A 17,523-nucleotide genomic window follows, 5' to 3' on the forward strand; every position below is an offset into this window, starting at 1 on the left:
CGACCTTGATAAAATAATTTTGGCCATCTAATTAAATATCACGCATCTCAGAATTGGAGTTGATTTTAAATGTAGTCGGAACTGTCTCATGTGATTTTCGTAAAACCGTCCATGTTGTTTCTCAAGCTCAACATGTCACCAATACACTAATAAGGCGTTTAATTATACTCTATTGGCGTTTTTACATATGTCACGGAATTGGGAAAAATATTTTAATTGCTATGGTTGTTAGACCGCTCATAGGAGCGGAACTAGAGAGGATAGAGCTGACACTCAGAATCTCATATATGTATATTTTTTTTTTGTTGTACAGTCAGCAACAGAAGTCGTTGAACATAATTTGTTTCCAATATTTCCTAATCATTATCATTTACCATAAGTTACTGATTAATTTAAATACAAAACAACTTGACATAATTGAACTACAAAAGTAGCTGATCGCCGTCAAACCATTCACTGCTAAACATTACTAGCATTTTTTTATGATCTGTAATAAATACAAATGTGGCTGAAATTAGCAAATTCTTTGTTTTATATACAAGCTTTTTTTCCAACAGTCCAAAATATCAATTAAATTGTTATTTTATAACATACTAGCTTTGGCTCGCTACTCCGCCTGCGTGAAAAAGTTTTTCAAGGACTAAAGTCTTGCTTTATATTTACCCGGGATAGAAAGTAGCGTATAGCGCTGTAATGTAGCTTCTTATTAGTGAAATATTTTCAAAATCGGTTAAGCAGTTCCTGAGTTTAGCGCATTCAAACAAACAAACTCTTCAGGTTTAAATAATAGTATATATTGAAGTTAATAACCAGAATTATACATTTTTAAGTATGACAAAACATCATAATACTTTAGTAAGTAATATTATAACATTAGTAGGAATAGATTAGTTACATTTTAAACATCCTATTTCATAGAGCACATGCCGATTTAAGGAACAAATGTGTAAATTCAAAATTATTCTGGCAAGAGATTCTCTTCGAAGAATTCAACGTAAGTTTCTTTTTCATATTTTTTCAGCCAATCCTTTTACTTTGTTATCCATATTGAAATGATAACCTTAATCGGTACTCTTCTTTGGTAAGTGATTTATGGTCCGTTTCAATATTCAGGTGTTTTGTAAATTAGTATCTGTTCATCGACTTTTGTTGCTGACCGTACCAATTAACTCAAGCTTATGGGAGTTTCTTAAGACCGATATGAGCTAGGCGAAGCGTGGTTCTCGGAGAGGGCCGCCGGCCGGTGCCCACATCGTGGTTGAGGGGGTGCGGATTCCCATCGGCAAAAAATATGAAATATTTGGGTTTGATTTTGGATAGCCGGTGGGATTTCCGCGCCCATTTTGAAAGTTAAGGACGAGATTGTCAGGGCAGCGGGCGCTCTTTCTAGCCTGCTGCCCAACCTGGAAGGTCCTGGTATCCCTTGCCGAAGGTTGTACCACGGGGTCGTGCGGTCCATGGCGTTGTACGGCAGCCCGGTCTGGGCTGACGCCCTGGGAGGCGATCTGTCGCCCTCTTGCGGGGCCCCAGCGGGTCCTTGCGCAGCGGGCCATACGGGCGTACCGCACGGTCTCGTACGAGGCGGCTTGTCTTTTGGCCGGATTCCTGCCCTGGGATCTGGACGCCAAAGCTCTCTCCGACACGTTTCACTGGAGGGAGGCGTTCAGGAACGGGCAGCGTCCGGCCTGAAGGTGGAGGCCAAAAGGGCTTCCTTACGGCGAGCCGCCGTGGAGGAGTGGCGTCTTAGGCTGGAGGCCCGTCAGCGGGGCTTCGGGCCGTCGCGGCAGTGCGTCCTGTCTTTGCACAGTGGCTGACAGGCGCCACGGCGCGGCAACATTTAGATTGACACAGGTGCTCACCGGGCATGGGTGCTTCGGGGAGTACCTGTGTCAGATATAGAAAGGAGGAAAGCGCCGTGTGTCACCATTGTGACAACTGCCCGCAGGATACGGCCCAACATACGTTGGAGTCTTGCCCAGCCTGGGACGATGAGCGCAGCGCTCTCGTTTCAGTCGTCGGAGAGACCTCTCACTGCCGGCTGTGGTCGCTTCCATGGTCGGCAGCCCGGAGGCCTGGCGTGCGGTGGCCCACTTCTGCGAGGTGGTCCTCTCGCAGAAGGAGAGTGCCGAGAGGGATCGAGAGGGAGGATCCCTCCCACCGTCAGAGGAGACGTAGGAGGCGCCGGGTGGACGACTGACCGGCGTCTTCCGCCCTGTGGAATGGGGGCGTTTGGAGAATTCCACCACGGTATCCCCTGCCTGTCGTAAGAGGCGACTAATAGGGGCCACGAAGGGGTCGTCGGCGGACAGCAGGGGCTGTCCGCTTAGCGCATTTCTGTGCATCCTTTGCACATTTTCGGTTGACCCCGGGATGGACGGCAGTGTGTAGTTGGCCTCACGCTGCCGTAGACGCCAGGGCGTCCTTCGGTGCGCGGGGCTTCTGAGTCCCCATAGGAGACGGGCCGCAAGGCGGCTCCGCGCAGGGGCGGCTGCGGTCGCAGGCTGACACTTCAACGTCAGAGGAAGCCCGCAGCCGTCCTAATGCGCCGAAGAGGGCCACCGCGGAGTTTTAGCTGGTAGGCCGTGCATAGGTTAAGTTGTATATAGGGCTAGGGACTCGGCCCGGCGGTCGCCCGAAGGTCACCATCAAATCCGGGCGGCTCAACGCCGGGCCGTAAGGCACGGTTACCCCAGCATAACCGCTCAGTCGCCCCCCACGAAGGCTGGGCGGTAGTAATAAGGCACTTTCTCCGCGAAACCAGAAAAAAAAAAAAGGCGAAGCGTGGTTGCATTGGCTGCATTCTCCTTAACCCTTCAAAGACATGCATGATTTTAGGCTATCTTTTATCTTTGTTTCTTTTAGTGGGATGCGAGGTGAGCTCGGACCTGACGCTGGTGGACTACCTGCGGACTGGCTGGAGCTGCGCGGCACCAAGTACATGTGTCGCGAGGGCGGCTGCGGCGCCTGCATCGTCGCCGCCTCCAAGTGCCCCGGCGCTCCTGTACAAGCTGTTAACTCGGTATGCTTTATTTAATAATATTTTCAGCCCTGAATTAAATACTATCCCACTATTGGGCAAGGGCCTCCCCGCCTCTACTATTTCGAGGATTAGGCTTTTGTCCACCACGCTGGCTTAATGCGGATATGCAGGTTTCTTCACAACTTTTCGTTCACCGTTAGATCTAGCGATAATTTACAAAGAATACATACATAACTTTAGAAAAGTTATAGGTTCGTGCCTTTAGGTTTTGATTCGCGAACATTCCCAATTAGGCTATTGACGCTTCGTTTATTTTCAAGAGTCAAAACATTTACCTAACTTTTGCGGTGTCTTTTCTGAGATCCTAGGCATTATGTATCATCATGTCCACTTAATTTGTTTGGTCAGTAGTTTTTAAATATGTGTCGATTCAGATAGCTCTGGATCCTAAAATGGTTAATATGGGTAATATGTGGTAAACAATTTTTATTTCATTTCAATTATTAGTGCCTGGTATCGGTGACGTCATGTCAGGGCTGGGAGATCACGACAATAGAAGAAGTTGGCAACAGGAAAAAGGGTATCACGAGTTGCAGAAGACTTTAGCCGATAGCAATGGGAGCCAGTGTGGGTACTGCAGCCCCGCATGGGTGATGGCTATGTACAGGTAAGTAGTTGTACCTTACAATAATCAATTAAAGCTTAGACACTATAATTCATATTTTTCTTAAAAAATTGTAGCCTCATCCAGAAAAGAAGGACATAACAATGTTGGAAATAGAACAGTCTTTCGGGAGCAATGTTTGTCGATGCACAGGCTACAGACCTATACTAGAAGCGCTCAAGAAATTTGCAATAGATGCTCCGAAGGATAAAAATTACTGATATCGAATATTTGAATATATGTAATAGAACTGGACAGCATTGCTTCAAGGCAACCTGTAATGAAAATGAGTGGTGCATGATATCAGCTGATGATGTAAAACCTCCACACATTTTAAAGATTAAACTGAAGGATGGTAAAAACTGGTACAGAGTGTGTCAAGTAAATGATATTTTCAATATTCTCAATAAAATCGGTTATGAGTCCTACATGTTGGTGTCTGGAAATACGGCTAAAGGTATGTTATGTTATATCAATCGATGCCCTTTACTTTTCTTCCAGCAATAAATGACAGCTTTTTGCGTTCATATGAATGGGATTCTCGAAGACTGGAACACCTTCACTTAACATTTCCTTTAAGGCCACCAGCGCATTGATATATTTTGTTCCGTTTTCAGGAGCATACCCAATACTCGCATATCCCCAACATCTGATAGACATCAGCGCTGTTGAAGAATTAAAACTTATAAAATAGATCAAAACCTGATCATCGGAGCTGGACTGACTTTGACTGAATTGAGAGATAAATTTGATATTACTTCCAAAGAAAACTATTTCGGATATCTAAAACATTAAGCAAGCATCTCAAATTAGTAGCACATATTCCCGTCAGAAATGTAAGTAAAATAAGTTTTGCGGTTTGTCATTACTTTTGAGATGTTAGGATTCAGTGGACTTTGAGGATTATAATGTTGTATAAATCATACTTGTTTTAGGGATCCGTACCTGAACGAATTCTTAGAGGATTACTTTTTGTCATTCCGTATGACTATAGTTTACATGACAAGTCACTTTTTCTTTGGTATGCGTAGTGATATCAAGTAGCAATTTATATCAAATACTTAGGCGTACGATCCCATTCATTCGTGGAACCGTTAAACTCTCAGAGCAATGCAATCAATATATATGAAGATATTTTCAGATTTCACTAGGAAATCATAACTTATAGGGCATTTTCTGTTAATTTTGTTTGATTTATTTTTTAGTTGGGATCAATTGGGGGTAATCTGATGATAAAGCACGCACATAACCAATTTTCCTCGGATTTGTTTCTTTTGTTTACAACTGCTGGCGCACAAATTGTTATATGTAAGTTGTAGTAAAAATTTCCTCTAATAAAGTATGTTCATTTATATTGTTTATGACGTCTTGGTGTATAATAAATGAAGCCGTACCGCTGACATAAAGCATTAAACTCAAAAATTATAGTGACATCGAAAGGGGTGAAGAAAACTCTGAACATGGAACAGTTTTAAAAGAAGATATGAAAGGGAAGGTCATATTGTATGTGATGTTGCCGCCATTAAGTAGTGATTACCATATTGTCACTTATAAGGTACGTCGATCTACAGATCAGTGGATGAGTACATCGGCTGTAGCTCTGAGGTCCGTTTTCTGGTCAAATGTTTATTGAAAATATTACAATGTAATACCTGTCTTAAAATTTCAGGTGGATTCCTCGCTCACAAAGCGCACACGCAATAGTAAACGCTGGATTTATGTACAAACTAGATGGAGGAGGTACAGTTAAGCAGTGCAGGATTGTCTACGGCGGATTGTCACCGGTTTTCATCAAAGCCTCATCAACTAAATCATATTTAATTTGGAAAGAATCTCTTTACCAATGAAACATTGCAAGGTGCTTTGAATGTTTTGGAACACGAGATAGTGGTGACGAATAGTCCACCAGAGCCCTCCGTGGAGTACAGAAAACAGCTGGCTTTAGGCTTGTTTTATAAAGTAAGTAATACCAAGTGGTGTTCAAATGTAATAAGAAAAATATTATGAATGTCAAAATTATTTTTATTGTTAAAATAAACGATAAATAGAGTGTGCTAAGATATTTTAAAGACTCATTGTATTTAGCTGCTAAACCTACTTAAAAATCGGAGCAATAGTAACCAACCGGGTTAGTGAAAGGGTTCATCAAAATATGAAGAATTTTAATTGATACATCTAGAAAGGCTTTAAAAAACGAGACCAGTTGCTTTATTGGAGATCCAATTAAAATTTATTATTCCATAATAACAAAAAATCGAGCAACTTACCATTAAAAGGGTAAAATGTGCTCGATGAACTCAGAAGCCTGACTTTTAATTAATTACAACATATAAATTTTTTTTATTTCTAGAGTGTTCTGTCTCTATGCCCAACAAACATACTCGGATCTCAGTACCGATCCGGGGCGACCAAGATTCACGAAACACGACCGGTGTCAGAATCTCGGCAAGTGTTTGACACTAATACTGATTTGTGGCCTCTAAACCAACCGATACCTAAGGTCGATGCATTGGTAAGTAGAAAACAACTGGCTTACCCTCAAAATATGGGACCTAAAATAGCTGTTTAAATGTAGATTTCTAAGACCTCTGCCTACTTGAGTTGGTATGTATACACTTAAGTAAAATTATAGTAACTTTGCATAAAATAAATCTGATATTGGACTTTTTCACAATATTAAGTCCCAAACAAAGAGTGTCGTTTAATATTCATGTTGAATATTAAATATATTTGGGTGATTTCGATATTTATCCGAAGTCAATTGAAAGGGCACACAATAACTTCTTACGCTGAACTTCTAACATACTTATTAGATTAATATATTAATTTGTGTAATTTACATCCAGATCATATTATTTCCACATTCCCTTTGTATCAAGATTTTTTATCTTTATTATTCTTAGTAAAGATAAAAATATGTTGTTACAATTATTTTGAAATACCTTCTTTCTTTCTTTTTACATTACATTACATTACAATTAGGTACAATGTGCTGGGGAAGCGAAGTATGTAGATGATATTCCAACCATAACCGATGAAGTACACGCAGCGTTAGTTCTCAGCACCGTCGCTGTAGGAGATATTGTGGACATAGATGCAAGTGCCGCTCTAGTAAGTGATCCAATACTGTGATAATAAAACCTTTATACTGCTTTATTACAGTGTCAGTTTTAACTTTAAAATCGGCTCATAAACGATCAGAAATTAAATATTATAATTGCATGGTGTGGATTATAATTATAATTAAAAAAATGCAGGACCCTTTATACAGAGACTAAATTTATTTATATATATAATAATACAGACACGTGTCTCGTATAATAATGATAAGTAAGAGTGTCTTAACAAAAAAAATACTTCTGTATCTTAAAAACTGCTGTAATAGAAATAAAGTTTTGAAACTCTTTTTTAGGAAATGCCAGGAGTAATTGCATTTTACTCTGCAAAAGATATACCTGGACAGAACACATTCACGCCAACTGGGTTTACATTGTATTTGGCTGATGAGGAAATATTTTGCAGCGGAAAAGTCAAATATTACAACCAACCAATTGGCATGATCGTTGCTGAAACCCCATCCATTGCAAAACGAGCTGCAAAACTAGTCCAGGCTACTTATAGGAATGTCAAAAAGCCAATTCTTGATATAAAAGATGCTAAAAAAGACTCTAAAAGAAACACTTCATATTTGTCCGTTCAAGCTGCAACCAAAGGGTCTGATATAAAGAAAGTGATCAAAGGAGAAAATGTAATTTACGCACAATACCATTACATGATGGAAACGCTGGCATGCGTAACGACACCGACAGAGGAAGGACTGGCTCTGTACCTGACAACGCATTGGATCGATGGCACTCAGATGGTTTTATCAAGAGCATTGAACTTAAAATGCAATAAGTAAGTTTGTTGATTAATATTCCTTTACTTTTCAAGTCATCAATGTAATATCTCAAAACAAATAGGGAAATACAACTTATAAGTAGCACTAAACTTCTTGCTTAAGGTTTTAATTATAACTGGCCACTCAATAATGTAGACGCGTTGTAGAAAAATTAAGAAACAAAAGGGCATCAGCGTTTTGATGGTAAAGATTATCCTAACTTAGACTTATTTAACAATAACATCAATTCTTACAAACGACACATCCACTATATCCTCAAAGATTCATAACTCTTAACCTCGCATATTGTTCACTTGTACCTACCAATCTTGCTATTCCATTCAACCTAAGGGTACTCAAACTGTGGTTTTATATATACTTGCTATAATTTAACTTTTACTTTCTAGAACACGTGTTTTGGGTTATAATTATAGTCCAGGAATTATTTTTTATGTCATAATATGATGCATTCATGATTATAACCTGTTTTGTGTTTAATAAACAAATAAATAAATTTCTTAATAAAATGGCCGACAGTCTATAAACTCTCAATAACAACAAGACGCTATATATCGCTTTGATGGAAGAAGGTCGTATCATGCATATTTAAGAAATGATGTAGGATTAGCCTCTTATATTATCCAAAACTTTAGAAGCGATACCGTGAGTCGAGAGAATACTCACGAAGGCGTGGTCAAGGTCGAATGAGAAAACCTAAACATTTGCATGATCGCTACGTCGTCAAATGAGCTTTACGTAACCGCACTACAACGTCAAGAGAACTTCAAAGTATACTAAAGAAGGCTACAGGTATAAAAATTAGGCGGTTTTACTAGACGGTAGGAAATAGGTTAATAGTAGCAGATTTGTGATCACGCCGACTATTTCGGGCCGTGCGTCTATTATTCAATATAGACAAGCTCGCAGACAGTCCACGCAAAATCACGCTAATTGGCAACTTCGATAGTGGATGCCAGTGCTTTGTACTGACGAATCATGGTTCGCTCTTATCATGTTGCGATGGTCGTCTCCGTGTTTACAAACGCCAAGAGCGATACAGTGCAGAGGTAATCCAGGAATATGACAAATTTCGATGTGGCTTTCTAATGGTTTAGTATCGGGCAGATCTTCTTTTAATGCCAGGCCACATGCTACAGCCATCACGTCAGATTACTTATGGCATCATGAAATTCGTGTAATGGAGAGGCCTTTCATGAGCCCTGACCTAAATCTGATTTAACACATTTGCGACTTGCCTGACAGACCTTTCTGGAAGCTTCCTATTACACTTCAAACACTGCAGCCGCTTTCTGAAGCCTGCTGACGAACCATTTTTTATCTACGATTAGTTTTTCGCTAACTATGTACTTTTTTTTAATATTGGATTAATTAACATAACAATTATTTGAAATCTAATTTTAGATAAACAATAGGAAATCTTGGTCCCCTAATTTTTTTGACCTATATTGGTCAGGATTGGCGGAAATATATTTAGAAATATAAGTTAAATGGCGAGTTGTGTATCTAGTTGACTTATATAAGGTTTGCTAACCCCGGTAATTGTACTTGATATCCAATGAGGTAAATAAATACCCTGAAGTCGTTGAATATGACAAATAATTGGAGGCCTTTGCTCAACAGTTTGCAAAGTATCAAGTTTTTTACCATGGTATTCCTTAATTAGGATAGATATTCACGTGCGGCGTCTAGGAGGATCATTTGGCTTCAAAATATCTCGAAGCATGCTCATTGCTGTTGCGAGCAGCTTAGCCACGTTGAAGCTGAACAAACCGTGTCGGCTAATACAACCTATGACTAGCAATATGAGGGCCCTAGGCAAGAGATTCCCATGCTCTACAGACTTCCAGGTAATAAAGCTAATTTCATGTGTTTAAAATAATTCGAATAGGTGGGAATAGCCTAGATGACACTATCAGCATACAAAACCCGACCAAAAGTAATAGTTCATATTTCCGTTTGCTGTTTTATCGTTTCGAGTTTTTACTTGTTTCTTCAAACATTGGTAACATACCAAGATTCAATCGGCATTATTTATTTCCACTATGTATGCATAAATAACACCTTGAATTATATAATTATAACGCGTACCATTAAGTGACCAACAGGTAGCTGCAAAACAGCTCTAAAGAAAATAACAAACCATGTTTTAGGTTGCAGTGAATAACGATGGAGTTGTAAATACATGGACTACTTCCTCTATGAAGACAATGGGCATATAATCAACGAGAAACTTTCGCTACTTGGTGCCGAATCGTATAACAACTGCTACGACAGCTCAAAATGGAATGTCGATTGTTACGACACCATCACCGATACTGCGAAAACCACATGGTGCAGAGCACCAGGTAATAACAAATTATTTATTTTATTCAACAGAGTATTTTGAATTAGTGCTGATTTGGTGAGAAAATTAAAAATTCATTTATTTGAGTGCTAGAGTTAACTTCTATTAGAAACTAGGGTTGATCTTAACAAGAACAAATCTATTAGTCATAATTAGCCTTTGTATGCTGTTAAACCCAAATTATTTATAATACTACCAATCTTCTTACTACGTGAATAGGAGTAACTAGTATACTCATCCATCCGCTCATTTAACGTACTATATATATGCTAAGAAACTAGACTGGAATGTTCAATAATTGTTACCTTACTAATTTTAAAAGTTTGTCAAACTGTCTGGTTTGTTAGAACTAAATGCAAATAGCTGAACGGATTTAAGCGAAATTTGACACACGGATAGAACATGTTCTAAATAAACACATGCGCTAAATTTATTCCGGTTAATTACTGAGACTTCTGTAGCGGGAAGGTGCGAGCAACACCTAGTTTATGTATATTATAGAATTTTACTACATTTTAAGATATAACATCTATATACGTTAAGCAAGTGCAAAGCAAATGAGGGTAAGTTAATTGATGAAATTAATTATTGATATTATCATCCTATGTTTCGAAGCAACATTCAATACAAATAAAATATTATGATTATAATTAGGAAGGAAGACTATTAATAATATGTTCATTTATATTTGATATATTATTGCCAACAGGTACACTAGAAAATATTGCAATGATCGAACAGGTCATGGAACAAATTTCTTACGAGATGAACTTAGATCCGCTGGAAGTTAGATTAGCAAACTTGGATACAGTCAACTACGGTGACTTAAAAGAAATGGCTACAACTCTGACTACAACTGCCGACTACAGTCAGCGAAAATTGGCCGTCAAAGAATTCAATTCTCAAAACAGATGGAAGAAACGTGGTCTAGGAATAACTATGATGAGATGGACTCCTTTGGATACCCATATTTTGACGTCACTGTTTCAGTTTTCCACGAGGATGGAAGTGTGGTAATCATTCATGGTGGTATAGATATGGGCCAAGGTCTGAATACTAAAGCTGTGCAAATTTGCGCTTACATACTCAAAATTCCTATAGAAAAAATACAAATAAAAGCAACCAATTCTAACTTCACGCCAAACAACCTTATATCTGGCGCTAGTATCACTTCTCAAAATATTGGGATTGGTGTAACAAAGTGTTGTGAAGAACTGTTACTGAGATTGGCTCCAGTCAAAACTACGTTGGTCAATCCGACCTGGGAAGAACTAATAGCAACCGCATTTGCACAGAATATAGAATTACAAGTTCACACATTCGTTAATATAGCCGATGCTATTCAGTATAATATATTCGGTGTGGCTATAGCAGAAACTGAAGTGGACGTGTTGACGGGAGAGATGGAGATTCGCAGAGTAGACATACTGCAGGACGTGGGACAGAGCGTTAGTCCTGAGATTGATATCGGCCAAGTAAGTACAGCATAACACTACCACATTTATATTATTTTAGAAGGATATTATAATTATCAAACATTTACTGAGCTTCTTCTATTTGAACCTTTAACCGCACCGATATACTGGTTAGATTCTCCTCACCTTTTCAAATACTGTTCTTAAAGGCAAATGCGGTTATTGCGTAAGCCTGGCAGAACATTTTGTTTCCGGTGTTTTGCAGGTGGAAGGTGCTTTCATGATGGGCTTGGGATACTGGACCTGTGAGAATTTAGTTTATGACAAAAACTCAGGGGAGTTGCTGACAGATCGCTCCTGGCACTATGCGGTGCCATTAGCAAGAGATATCCCGCAGGACTTCAGGGTGTCTTTTCTGAAGAATTCCTACAGTAACAAAAATATCCTTGGATCTAAAGGTAAAAAAATAATATTAATAATAATTTCTCATGGCACTTGGCTTCAGCCCATGCCCCGAATACCTCCAAATAGGAGAGAGAATAATATATATAAATAAATAATAATATTAGCTCTGTATTATATACTGTCCCACTATTGGGCACGGGCCGACTCTACTACTGAGGGGGATTAGGCCTTAGTCCACCACGCTGGCCTAGTGCGGATTAGTAGACACACACCCTCGAAATTCCTATAGACAACTTCTCAAATATGTACAAAATAATATTATTTGCCATATTAGGTGCTTTTAAAATAATATCAGACGCCTTAAAGAACTAGATTCTACGAGTTAACATTTTAATCATTACCAACATTAACGACATAATGTATGTTGTAATACTGAAACATATTAACACTAATTAGTGCATATCGTGGCTGTTCTTTGATCTGTAGAAGAAATAAGAGCAGAAACATAATATATCATCGGTAAATTATTATGTCTAAGAAATTGATTAAGTGAAAATATCTGAATTGTAAGATACTAATGTTATAGAAATGCTGTCTATTATTTGAAAGGCCTAAAATGATAATTTACTTCTCATGCTGTGCGAGTAAATAGCGAGGGTGCAATGTGTAATTAATAAGATGTTGAGGTTCGGTAACTTATTTAATGTCTTTCACAAATTAATGTTTGTAAATGTTCGTCACTTTTAATGTTAATGTTTAATGTTAAATGAATGTTAGGTTAATCTTAAGATACCGAGGACTGAACCAAATGTCTCGGTAATCGGCTGTTTTACAACCATTACGCTATTGCAAAATACAATTTTACGTAAATGCGCCGCATCCGTTTATGCTACTAAGGTGTTCGGTCATATTACTCGAACACATGCAATGCCACAATATAACCTTTTTACTGTAGTGATGCTTATTGATTCATTAGCTGACAATGAAAACAGAAAAAATGGCTATGTTTGAACTAATTACGTTAAACATTTATGATATAGACGCAATATTACAGGTACTGGGGAGCCGTCTATATGTTTGGCAGTAGTGCTGCCCTTCTCTATCAGGGCAGCAATCGCAGCGGCGCGAAGACTCCGGGATACCTACCACCAACTGGTTTCATATTGGTCTGGTTTAATTTTTAAAGCTATATATAACTACCTAATAGTTTTATTCAGTCAAGGTTAACCCGTGTGTTTATACGCATGAGACCTAGGCTGGAAAGCACGACGCCTTTGTTAAATCGTTATCGTTAGTTGAAACAATAAAATATATGGTAATGACTTATGAACAGAATATATCGTCATTTCCATATATTTTATGTTTATATATCGTAACCGATTGAAGAGTGGCGTTTCTTCTACAGCCCTTGGTCTTTTATCATCTTCGGACGGATGAGTTGTATGTTATCATATTATTCCATTTATACATGTTGCAGAAAATAAAACTTTGTCCACTTGTCACTTTGTTCTCAACCCTCATTTGAGTTCTAAGAAAAATTACATCGTATTAGTTTTTTTGGCATGAAAATTTGCATTTATGTTTTAAGCCAGAGTTATAATGAATTATATTAATATTTCTATTTCAGAGGGTCCATACACAGTGGAGAAAATATGTTTAGCGAGCAAGAGCAAGATTGAAGATTTTAAACTTTACTGAAATAAAAAAATATTGTGTGATCTATTTTGAATTTTATTTCTTACTTGTAGTCAGTTGCCTGGTCGTAAAATTCGACCACAATTTTTAAAAAATATTATTTGAGTATTTTTAATTTCTTCTGTTAAGTCAGCTGTCATTCTATTTAACTTTGTAGTAAGAATGTATGCCATGCATATATTACTACTTAATTCAGGGCCTGTTATAGCTTCTGAAAGGCAAAGGATATGCAGTCTGCCGTTACTATAGTCCGGCTAACTATTTCGTCTCGATTCTCTTGCAGCCCATTGCAATGATCAGTACTTCCAGAAATATGCCTGAATCCCCTACTAAACTTGTATGTAGAGGGACTCGGGTATGCCGCAATGAACTGGTGCGCTTGACGGCGGTCGCAAATCAGTGCGTTGATATTATTCGGTTTCATAAAAAATCTTCATACATAATCGCTAATGCGTAATAAGTCTTATAAAGAGTAAACCTATTTCTTTGCCTAATAAAATGGCATTGTAATAGATAGTTTTAAATGTAATATTCATTAATAGCGTGATGGTATCATAAACTACAGACTACAGAAAGCCGTCGCCAATTACCAATTTTAAGAGGAAATATCAGAAACACGATGTATCGTTTTGTATGTTACTGTTTTAATTTATAAAATATAAAATAAAATCTCAGAGGCAAATTTGTAGTGCGTTAGAATCCGGTACAATTACTTTGCTGAGGTCGCGGATTCGATCCACGGTCATGTGATATTGTATTATTTTTGCTCAGCTCAAAGTCTTGAACTATGCCCCATAAATGGCAATAGGTTTGTCTGGTATTAAATGAGCCCCAAAAAAGCTGCCGAAACATCTCTGCGTAAAAGGGCAAAAGGCGATCTTATGACATACGGCTATATAAATAACAAATAGCATGAACGTATGCTGTGTTTACCGATATTACAATAAATATAATTTCATAATAATAGATGAATAACACAAGAACGATGGAACAAATTAAAAAAGCACATAGGATTCATTTCACGAATATTTGTTAATTCAGCGAGGTTAATTTTTTTACGTATTTTCCAATTATTTGCAATGCTGTGTTTGGTCGTCAGTCAAACTACATCTGTCTTACTATGCAGTCATGGACCGCATTTGTTTCAAAGTAAATAGTCTGGAGAGGTCAGGTAAGATAATTATGTTTAAAAAATACTAGGCGATGCTAAGAGCTAGGTCTAACCGTCTTACTCTAGACAGTGTAACTAGAGTTCCTAAGTATCATGTGTTGCGTCTCATTTATCACCTATAGTAATAATTATTAAACACGAATGCTTTAGTGGGATGTGAGGTGAGCTCGGACCTGACGCTGGTGGACTACCTGCGGAACTGGCTGGAGCTCCGCGGCACCAAGTACATGTGTCGCGAGGGCGGCTGCGGCGCCTGCATCGTCGCCGCCTCCAAGTGCCCCGGCGCTCCTGTACAAGCTGTCAACTCGGTATACTTTTGTTAAAATTACTATGAGAGTAATGCATCAGATTAAAAGTGAAAAAACTTAATATAAATATGATAATATGCTTACCCAAAAGTTTATAATTATGCAGGATTCTATATAGTTAGTTATTGTCAACAGGAAGAAAGGCTACCACGAGTGGCAAAAGACTTTAGCTTATAGCAATGGGAGCCAGTGTAGGTACTGCAGCCCCGCTTGGCTAATGGCTAAGTACAGGTAATTATTTGTACCTTATAATAACCAATTAAAACTTAGCAACTCATAATTTTCTTACAAAATTGTAGCCTCTTCCAAAAAGAAAGACATGACAATGTTGGAAATAGAACAGTCTTTCGGTAGCAATATCTGTCGATGCACAGGCTACAGACCTATACTAGAAGCGTTCAAGAAATGTGCAATAGATGCTCCGGAGGATAAAAAAATTACTGATATCGAAGATTTGCAAATATGTAAGAAAATGGGACAGAATTGCCAAAGCCACCTGCGATGAAGATGAGAGGTGCATGATATCAGGTGATAACGTAAAAGATCCGTATATTTTGAAGATTACACCAACATCATGACAGCACTACACTTACATAAGGTGCAGTGGGACCACTTTGCCGTTCGAATATAGAAATAAAAAAACATTGTATGGCATTGCACTGTTCTTGTCAACCTGTAACACACTGCTAATTCACACTACCTTCCCCTTTGGTAATAAAGAGGCCATTCACGTCATGTACCCTATAAAGTAATTGAAGGAATTCCACTTGTGACGCCAATTTGGGATTGATTGATCCCATTAAGACTGCCGTAAGGGTAACGTGTTTAACGCCCCTTAATTTATGTTGAATTTGCAATTTCCCTTCTAATCACTAGGACTTGATGTTCTTTGAAAGTATTTGGAGTGGGCAAAGTTAAATTACATTGATATCTTAGATTTAAATGCATGTTCGATACAGAAATAAAACTACTTTAATTACTTCAAATTTTAGTTTTGGAGCATTTCGGACCTCTTCGAAACCATGGAGGATGTCTTCGAAACTCTGGGAGTAAATATTAAACAAATTTATCGCAAAGATATCTGATAAGTAGTTTCAATCTAATATACTTAATAAACATAATCTTATATGACTTTCAGAGTTAGGTGAAATAACCTGATCTGGTTAAAATATGTTTTTTTTCACTTACGTGTTACAGTAACGCTTTAGCAACCCTGTGTGTGTAAAAGTCAAGCATTAGCTTACGCTCAGAATAGTTGTCTTACTTAGTATCTAGAGGACCTTTGTTCAAGGTAGACAACAGACATCAATGTAATATTTTTATTAAACATTTATTTAAAAAAATACATCGAGTCATCATTTATAACTTATACTTTTTATCCAGAAAATGTCTTTTCTGCTCTACTTTGCTAATAAGAGGTAGACCAAAGAGAATTATAAGATAGACATTAATAATACGCATTCAATACCAGCAAGTGTCAACTTTAAAACCCTAGAAGTCATTACCGTCGAATGCACCTTAATGCTTTTAATTTGATTACATTTAAGCAAAATGCTTAGAAGATAACCTTTCACAAGTCTTAAAATTCACTTAAGAAACATTTCCTGGACGTCCATTATATCATAAGAGGGTCATAACGACCGAACCCTTCGCATGGGCTACATGTGTAACATAAATTACACAAATTCCGTCTAGTATCAAGATCAGCTCTGTAATTTTGGAAGTGATTCCAGTCTTTGCTAGGCTTACGTACAGAAATTTATTTTACTTGGGCTCATTTGTCAGTCAATATTGTTCAGTGTAATTAAATGTCATTATATTAGAAGAAAATATGTGAATATTATGAGGACGGGACAGGATATATTATCTGAGAATGACAAGGATAGTAAGAATATATCAGTTTCCAGCAGTGATACAATACAATGGAGGATATATTATGACCCATCACGATAGAAACATTGTCTAAAATGAATTAGCGTCGTACACAAAATAGCTTTCTACAATCGGCAACGTTAGTCATGTATGGAAAAACATATATATACTAGCGATAGATTTCATCATTTAAATAAAACTATTTTATGGATTTTATCCCTATTGTTTATGTAATTATTTCTACCAACGTTTCTTTGCGGTCACGGTGCGAATTGAGATGTTGGTCATCCGAAAAGTAAAAGTTAGAATATCTATTAACATTTTACACATTTTTTTAAAATTTTTGCTGTTGGTGATCCAAATTTACGCAGAATGAGCTCACGGTGTCTTGAAGTCTGGTAGTCGGTTTTTTGGGTTCTAATTTAATTAAATGTAGAATGGAATGGCAGGCTTGTGCAAGCTTCTAACCATCTTCTTTGCGATGTTTCTTAATTTCAATTGACAGGAATCTGGGTAGGAATCGGTGTTCTTTAGCAATGATTTGGGGCGATTGCAGAAGGCGTCCTGGCTGGATTCAGATATAAATTCAAAGGTCTTAAACCCAAAACAATTGAGCGATCACTTCGGCAAAGTAAAGAGAACAAATTTTTAAAATTTTGTAACTCAGTTAATTTGAGTTAATGGATTATTTTCTGTCTGATAGGTACAGTCCAGCGTTATTATTACTTTCATTGGGGTTTTTAATTTTATTTTTTAGGTTAATGTATT

General features: G+C 37.8%; 1 protein-coding gene across 1 annotated transcript; it reads left to right on the top strand.

Moving 5' to 3' along the window:
* Positions 1-2,862: 2,862 nt before the first annotated feature.
* On the top strand, positions 2,863-14,883 carry LOC115451583 (xanthine dehydrogenase 1; the record flags this gene model as incomplete). Its single annotated transcript, XM_037446427.1, is given in 26 exon segments — positions 2,863-2,910; positions 2,913-3,019; positions 3,488-3,554; positions 3,557-3,654; positions 3,722-3,849; positions 3,851-4,101; positions 4,262-4,324; positions 4,327-4,431; positions 4,434-4,480; positions 4,850-4,952; positions 5,073-5,114; positions 5,117-5,219; positions 5,314-5,464; positions 5,466-5,603; positions 5,995-6,156; positions 6,627-6,755; positions 7,057-7,541; positions 9,209-9,392; positions 9,696-9,723; positions 9,726-9,890; positions 10,599-10,850; positions 10,853-11,364; positions 11,570-11,762; positions 12,764-12,836; positions 12,838-12,875; positions 14,726-14,883. Coding segments are annotated over 26 exon segments (3,830 nt in total), but the record flags the coding sequence as incomplete, so codon positions are not given.
* Between the last annotated feature and the right edge of the window lie 2,640 nt (positions 14,884-17,523).

Source organism: Manduca sexta, unplaced genomic scaffold (genome assembly GCF_014839805.1).
Source record: "Manduca sexta isolate Smith_Timp_Sample1 unplaced genomic scaffold, JHU_Msex_v1.0 HiC_scaffold_2996, whole genome shotgun sequence".
NCBI lineage: Eukaryota > Metazoa > Arthropoda > Insecta > Lepidoptera > Sphingidae > Manduca > Manduca sexta.